Raw genomic sequence first — 8,438 nt, forward strand, 5'->3', positions numbered from 1 at the left:
TGGTTTCCCGTGGCCAGCAGTGAGGGTGAACGGCTGTGTGGAGCGGAGACCCGGGCAGCAGCGGGTGATAGAGCCAAAGCTTGTTCAGCTCAAACCTCTTCCTCCCCCCACATCCTGACCTGGGTACACCCCACTGCCCAGGCTGCTGCTGCCACTGGACCTGCTGTCCTCCTGGGACATGCACTGAGAAGGACCTGCCTGGGCTTTCCTGTGGCCTGGAGCCATGTCTGCAGAGTTGGGCCTGGGGGTGGCTTTTGTCAGGGCTTCTGGAGTGGAAAGGAGTCTAGAGGCTGGGGTCTGTTCTCCCCTGTCCCCTGTGTCCCCTCCTGCCTCTGTGCAGGGCTGTGCTGTGCAGGGTGGCTGCCCCCTCCTGGCATCTTAGAAGGGAGGATCTGAACTGGGATTTTGTATTGCCATGAATAGGGTTTGAGTCACTGTGTCTGTGGCACAGTAATACAGGGCTGTGTCCTCGGGTTTGAGGCTGCTCATCTGCAGGTATGCCATGTTCTGGGAGTTGTCTCTGGAGACGGTGAATCGCCCCTTAACAGTCGGGGAGTACCTCTGGGTGGATCCATCAGGATTAATATCACCCACCCAGTCCAGCCCCTTCCCAGGAGCCTGGCGGACCCAGTTCATGTAGTAGCTACTGAAGGTGAACCCAGAGGCTTTGCAGGAGAGGCGCAGAGAGTCTCCAGGTTTCCTCACGTCTCCTCCAGACTCTACCAGCTGCCCCTGGGACCAGGCACCTGAAAAGCAAGGTAGGATCCAAGAGTAACTAGTATCAGGGCAGCATCCGTGCAAAGCTCCCCTCCCCTACCTGTGGGAAGATGACATACCTTGCAGAGCTGCGGCCAGGACAAGCAGGTGGAGCCCAAGTCCCATCTTCCCTGGTGCTGGGGGAAGCTCTTGTGTGTTGGTGGTCACTGCCTGGACCTGAGGGCTATGGGTTGTCTGGGCAGCAGGACAGAGTGATTTATACCGGGCGGCCTGTCTGTGATTTGCATATCCCCTGCCTTATACCACCCTGCTCCTTTCCCCAGGGAGGGGGATCAGTTGTGCCGGGCACAGACAGTGGCTGGACCCTCCCACCCCATGTGTCTGGGTACCTCCCACACCAGGGTCTGGGGCCTTATTTCCTTGCCCTTTTCTGAAGGGCCCTGTCTTCACTAAGCCACACCACTGTAGATCCCCGAGACAGGGTTTTGTATGTGCTTTCCCTTTTGGGGATAAGAACCGAGAGCATTTGAGTCCTGCCAGCACTGGTCAGAGTCTGTGTGAAGGAGACTCATCCCCCTGAGGCAGGGCAGGGAGCTCAGCAGGAGATGGGGATTGCTCAGGCTGCAAAAGGGTTTCGGGCACCCACCATCCCTCAGGTGCTGGGTATCCTTCCTGTGTGTGATCCCATGTACCCATCAGCCTCTGAGCATGTGGCCGTGGACTTGTCTGGTGTCTGCGAAAGAAGAAGGGCTGGAGCAAACCTTTCCATGGCAGGTGCTCGCAGGGAGTCTGGCAGGGAAGTGTACCTGCTGTAAAGCAGCCTGCAGGGGGTGAGGCCTGTTGCTTTCATCATCTCCTTTCTCTCCTCCTCTCCCATGCGTGTTGGAGCTGAGTGGGGCCTGTTTCCCAGGGGGATGCAGGGATCACATTCATGATGGGAGCTGGTCTCTCCTGCTGCATTGGAAAAACCCAGCCAACTTCCTCTGGTCACCACCGTGGGGCTGCGATGTCCCTTCCCAGCTCAGAGGGTGAACCCACATGGCTGCTGCACTCCAGGTGCTCAATTGTAGCAGTGACTCCTGCTGGCTGGCTGTCATCTGGGATTGTCCTTGTCATCAATGCTGTTGTCCTCATCGGGTGTTAATAATGTGTTGTCAGTGTTCAAGTCTCAGGAGCTGCGGTGTCGACAAGCCACAGTCAAGCGCTCTCAACACCAATCTCGTCTCAGAGAAGGAAAACAGACTCAGTTTGGTGGCAAAGATCTGGCCAGGTTTATTGTCTGCAGGCACAGCCCTAACACGTTTTGACCTAACAATTACATCAGACCAGGATCTACGGCATTTGTCCTTGTGACAAGGTAGTCAGCACAGCACCATGCAGGCTCCTCCAGGGTACTGCAATGTTTCTCTAATTTTCTGATTCTCCTTTTATACCATGGTTTAAACAAATCATGTGTTACACTCCATCTGTATCTTGAATGTCTCAGACCATCCTGTACCAGGGCCTTGTTCCATGTTCTGACCTAGGGGTTGCTGTTCCAACTTTAGCCTGGTTCTGGACTATGCTGCCTTGAACCATCATTTCTGCATCCCATCTCTCGGCAGGAGTGCACATCTGGCCCACATGCCATGTTTTGTTTGTGAGGTGCTCATGCATCCGTTAGGGTTGCTAGTCAGGCATACTCTTGCCAAAGATTTAACAAAGCCTTTGTGTGAACAGCATACGTTGATCAGTGCTCCAGCGAGGCGACACGTGGCCGGTTCCAGTGATCTAAAGACTGGTGTGTCTGACCCAGCAGGCTGAGCACGGTGCTGCTGCCTCTGACTCTTGCCCAGGCAGGCGGGCCCTGCAGAGCTGGTTTCTGTGCAGGCTCCCATGGGTTTTCATTCGCTGTGTGCCTTTATGGCACTGTAATACCAGGCTGTTTCTCCAGCCTGTAGCCTGGTCAGGTGCAGGTGCACTTGACTGCTGGATGTTTCTCTGCTGATGCTGAGGTGGCTTTGGAGAGCACTGTTGGAGACGGTGCCTCCACCAGCCCAGATAGCTTAGTCCCACCCCAGCACTTCCCCTGATGTCTGGTGAGCCCAGTGCACATCCCAGCTGGGGAGGGAGAATCCAGGCACGGTGCAGGTCAGGCTGAGAGTCTGTCCAGACTTCACCACCCCTGGGCCAGACTCATTTAGCATAGTATCATAGAAAGTTAAGTTTGGGAAGGAGATCTGGAGGTCATCTAATCAATGTCCTGCTCAAAGCAGGACCATCCCCAACTCGATCATCCCAGCCAAAGCTTTGTCTAGCCGGGTCTTGAAAGATGGAGAGTCCACACCCTCTCTGGGTAACCTGTTTCAGTGTTTTACTACCCTCCTCGTGAGAAAATTCTTCCTAATAGCTAACCTAAAATTCCTTTGCTGCTATTTGAGACCATTGCTCTTTATACTGTCTTTATACAGCCCAAAACTGAACATAGTACCCCAGATGTGGCCTCACCAGTGCGGAATAGAGGGGAAGACCCAATTCCCTTGAACTACTGGCAACACACTTACCAATGCAGCCCAGGATGCCGTTAGCCTTCTTGGCAACAAGGGCACACTCCAGGCTTATATTCAGCTTATTGTGCACTGTAACTCCCAGGTCCTTTTCAGAAGAGGTGCTGCCCAGGCAGTCAGCCCCCAGCCTGTATTAGGACTTGGGATTTTTCCATCCTAAATGCAGAATTTTGCATTTGTCCTTGTTGAACCTCATGAGAGACATTCTGGGCCAAACCTCCGATTTGCCCAGGTCACACTGAATCCTCAGCCTACCGTCCAACATATCCACTACTCCCCCCAGATTGGTGTCCTGTGCAAACTTGCTGAGGGAGCACTGTATGATGTCTTCCAGGTCATTGATGAAGACACTGAACTACTAAACCAGCTCTTGGACCAACCCCTGGGGTACTCCACTTGATACATTCTGGGCCAAACCTCCGATTTGCCCAGGTCACACTGAATCCTCAGCCTACCGTCCAACATATCCACTACTCCCCCCAGATTGGTGTCCTGTGCAAACTTGCTGAGGGAGCACTGTATGATGTCTTCCAGGTCATTGATGAAGACACTGAACTACTAAACCAGCTCTTGGACCAACCCCTGGGGTACTCCACTTGATACCAGCTGCCTACTAGAAATCAGGTCATTGAATACTACTTTCCGAGTCCAATCCTTCAGCCAGTTCTCTATCTGCCTTACTGTCCTTTCTTCAGCCCATACTTCCTTAGCTTGTATGTGAGACTGTTGTGGGACAAAATAATAAAAGCCTTGCTAATATCCAGGTATTCAATGGAGGCAGCCACCTCCTCATGGAAGGCAATCAGGTTGGTCAGGCATGACTTGCCCCTGGTGAACCGGGACAAAACAATAAAAGCCTTGCTAATATCCAGGTATATCACATCCACACATCTCACATCAATGGAGGCAGCCACCTCCTCATGGAAGGCAATCAGTTTGGTCAGGCATGACTTGCCCCTGGTGAACCCATGCTGACTGGTCCTAATCACCTTTTTCTCCTCCAAGTACTTAGAAATGGATTTCTTGAGGGTCTGCACCATGATTTTCCAGGGATTGAAATGTGGCTGCCTGGTGTGTAGTTCCCTGGATCCTCCTTTTTTTTTCCTTTCTTAAATATGGGCACTATGTTTGCCCTTTTCAAATCATCTGGGGCCTCCCCTATAGCCATTAGTTTTAAAAAATGATGGCGAGTGGCTCTGCAGTCACTTGGCCAAAAAATCCCTCTGCTTATTCAGTTAGGATCGCAAAATCCGGTACAGCCCTGACCTGCCACAACCTTTGACATTTTTGTATTGTTGGGGCAGATCTTCAGAGAATTGAGAGGTCAAGCTTCTCAAGAGTGGCCTTGTGGGGTTCCCAAAGAGTTGGGGGCATTCACCTCATTGCGAGAAGACCTGCTGCACAGGAGGGTGCAGGTGCTGGAAGGCTGGTAGGTATCTGGCTCTCTCTGGAATGGCTGGGCATTGGGCACCTAAATATTTTGAACATCTCTCCCCTGGTGCTGTACTTAGAGGTACAGCGTATTTAGAAATCCCTGCTCCCCTGTCAGCTGTGGTTAGATTTGTAGGAAAGCAGACAATAGGAAAGCCAGGTTATATCAGAAAGACCATGGCCATTTTATCTTCACATCCCTGTGACTTTCTCCACAAGATGAAAGCTGGGAGCAGGCTCAGGCAGATGAGGGGCCCTTGCTGGCAGAGTTGAGCCTGCAGAAGCCCTGGGCTATGCAACCTGCTAGATGGTGGGAGGAGGTGAGCCCAAACCTCCACACTGACAACCACGCTCTGTGTTTCTGTCACATGTGGATTTTGGATGACCTGGCCCAAAATTGGTGGCTACTGGAGTCCCTGTGGGGCTAGGCCATGATAAGGAACCTAGGACATGAGGCCCCAAGACAGCAGTGCTATGAAGCTCATGCTTCAACAGATGCCTTGAAGTATTGTGTCTCTGGGCTCCTAAATTGCTCCATCTCACCCGAAGTGCAGGGCAGCAGTGCCCAACCCTGACGAACAGGACGGGGTGGGTGTGCCTGAAAGGCAAGGCCCTTGCATGCACATCCTGCTGCAGGTGACGTAGTGCTGGTTCAGCGTCAGAACGTGCTCTCACTCAGGGCAGGAGGGATTTTGTAAGGACACCCCTTTGCCCTGTGTCTTTGTGCTCCCCTGGCACAGTAGTAGGTGGCCCTGTCAGCTGCCCCCATGTTGTTCAGTACCAAATACACCCGGTTCTTAGATCTGTGATTTCTCGGTGATTTTGATTCAGTTCTTGAAGACTGAATTGTACTGCAAGTTTGTATTCCCCTGGATAAGTCCCAGCCACTCCAAGCCCTTCCCAGGAGGCTGCGGGACCCAGCTCCAAGCATGAGCCCAAAGGTCAGCACCATAGACAACACGAGCGAGGCAGACTCTCTGGGCTTCACCAGCTCCATTACCCGCTGCACCAGCCACACCTCAGAGATGTCCCCTGCAAGGGATGCATGGAGCAGGTGAGCCCCTGAAATTCCTGGTCCATGAGATGTCCCTCCTAGCGCTGCCCACTGTGGGGCAGGGGAAACCTGCCCTGGGGCTTAGCCCAGCCATGATGGAGCCCTCGGGGGTTATGGAGAGAGGCAAGCAGTGACCTAAGGGCAGGGCCAGGAGGGAGAGGACAGCCGGAAGCAGGTACATGGTGGTTGTGACCTGGGAGTTTCACTCAGCTGCTGGGATCCAGGGGTTGGTAATGAGAGATCGGGGTGTGGTGGTGGCAGGGAGGATGTGTATATGGTTGGGCCCAGGAAGTACAAGAGCTGCCAGGAGGCTCTGGCTCAGTGCAGCTCACCCCACTGTGCTGCAAGGACAAGGTGGGTCGGAGCAGGCTTAGGGGCCGGCTCCTTCACTGCTTCTCACCCAAGAGACATCAGTGCAGATGGGAAGGAGGTGCTCAGGGATGTGGGACTCAGGCAGGAAATGCAGTGCCCCAGTCAGCAATGCTGGGGGATCCTGGGATGGACCAGAGCCTCATGAGCCTCTTGCACAAGAAGTGTCTGAGGGAAGATTTGAAGAACTGGAGGCCTATCACTCTCCTGAATTTCGACTATAAGCTGCTTGCCAAAGTCTTGGCGAAGCGATTTAAATTTGTCCTAGGTTCAATCAGCCATGGGTACCAGTGATGTGTGGTACAGGGACACCAGATCCATGGAGCACCGCTGCGACTGAGGGACGTGCTGCAGCTGGAACAGGACAGAAGTACACAGATCCTGGGATCCACCCTGCATTTACCCACAGTCCCCTCCACACTCACAGGTGAGGGCAGAAAGGAGGAGGAGGAGAAGCCGGAGCAATTCCATCCCTATTGCCACGGGACTGGGGAGACGCCACAGCAGGCAGGAGGGGGCAGTGCAAGCACTGAGGTTCCTCTATTGCGGGGCTGCATTTAATCAGGAGCCCCTCTGAAGAGATTTGCATGTGGCTCCCGGGGTGGGAATAAGCTCTGGCAAAGGGAGGACTCAGGTTAGGCTGGTGTCCTCCTTGGGCTTTGTGAGCTCTTCGACCTGGAGACGGACTCTGTGACCTGCTCTTCAGATCTGCACGTCTCAGGCCTGGGATCTAATGGGAAGCTGAGAGCAGGGTGAGAGAGACTGGACACTGGGCTGGGACTCAGGAAACCCCCTGGGGCAGGGGCTTCTCTGTGGTTCTCCCCAGCCTGGATTCCACTTTCTTAGGAATATAAGATCACCTTTAATGTAAGATCACCCAGATCTTGGGAGTCTCCCGTGTGAAAACAAAATACAATAGCAAATAGAGGTACACAGATGGGGTCACAAAGCTCTGGTCCTTTTCTGTCCCATTTAAGAGACAAATCATTTGCAGAGGAGGTGTTGTGTGTTCAGACTGTTGGCTCTATATTACAGAAAGAATATGGTAGCCAGGAGACCTCCAGCCTGCGAGTGGGATTTGTGGGCAGGAGGTGCTCATTCTCCTGTGTTCTTCCTGTCTCTGGATTTGACCCCTGCCTCCACCCCAGGGTCACTGGTTGATCTCTGTCTTAAAGCAGTGCCTATTTCATGCCATGCTTCCTGCAGAAAATGTGTGAGCAATGCACAGCAGCCACTCAGGGAACAAGGTCCCATGAGAACATGCGGTTGGAAAGGAGCTGCAGGTGCTGCGGGAGATGGGCTGGATTTGGTCCCGGAGGTAAAAGAGCTTTGGTGGAAGTAGAGGACTGGGCACCCAGAGGAGATGGGGCTGTAGGCTGCAGCTCAGTCCAGCTAGGCCTGTCACTGCCCCTCAGCGAGATACTCCCTGCAGCCAGGCCCCTCTTTACGCTGCCTAATGAGACCTTCAAACTTTGGCCATGGCCCCATGAAATTGCATCCAGGCAGGACTGGCAGATATTCAGGGTACGATGTGTTGTCTGAAGCACTGAGTGGCTCAGTGCTACTGCCTGGGGCATTTGGCTCTGTAGAGTGGAGGTGCAGAGAGTCCCAGCAAGCAGGGCAGGGCTGTTCAGCATCTGGGAGGAGATGGAGACTGTAGTAAATTCTGGCAGAGTATCAGGTGAGTTCATTGGTGGATATAGGAGGTGGCTGACATTGAACCCCGCACAGCTGGGGACTTGAACCCAGCAGATTTTTTCACCTGGACAGTGAGCTCAGTTGTGCAAGAGGGTCCCATTTCCAAGACTTTCTAGTAAATTGGGGCACCCAGGTTCCAGAATCATCTTGGGATGTGGGTCCCCAAATCTCCTGCAGCAGGGAAGGCCATCATCAGGGATTTTTGAGCACTGGAGGGCAGAAAAGTTCTCTGGTGCTTGGTTAAGAACAATTCTCTTTGCCTTGTGACCATCCAGGCAGTGGTGCTCAAACATTTTGCCCTATGGGCTGGATGCACCGTGCCCAGTCCATCTGCAGGCCAGATCCAGCTGGTGGGTCCAATCCAGCAGGTGGAGATGGGTGGGGGGTACAAGAGGCCAAGTCTAGTTATGTTGGTGGAAGAGCACATCCTGGCCCCAATCTAGTCCATGGGGAGGCGGAATGGCCTGATCCCAATGTGCCCTTCCAGCTTTGACTCAGTTGAAATCCATGTGGGAATGTGTTTTTGATGCCTTGGGAAGCTGCCTTTGGGAGAACATCCTTGCTCCCCTTGCGATGTCAGGTTGCAGTTCCCGTGTTGCATGAGGGAGCGCAAACTCTCAGTA

At 53.4% G+C, this 8,438-nt stretch overlaps 2 gene segments (V, D, J or C); both read right to left on the minus strand.

Annotated features, from left to right (window-relative positions):
- Nucleotides 1–378: 378 nt before the first annotated feature.
- Nucleotides 379–959, minus strand: LOC102383339. The segment is given in 2 exon segments: nt 379–746; nt 837–959. Coding segments are annotated over 2 exon segments (414 nt in total).
- A 5,428-nt stretch (nt 960–6,387) lies between these two features.
- The window catches only part of LOC102383599, a 4,752-nt gene continuing 2,701 nt past the window's right edge, over nt 6,388–8,438 (minus strand). The window contains 1 exon segment of the V gene segment in view: nt 6,388–6,471. Coding sequence covers nt 6,388–6,471 — 84 coding nt within the window.

Source organism: Alligator sinensis, unplaced genomic scaffold (assembly GCF_000455745.1).
Source record: "Alligator sinensis unplaced genomic scaffold, ASM45574v1 scaffold2337_1, whole genome shotgun sequence".
In the NCBI taxonomy this organism is placed as follows: Eukaryota; Metazoa; Chordata; order Crocodylia; family Alligatoridae; genus Alligator; species Alligator sinensis.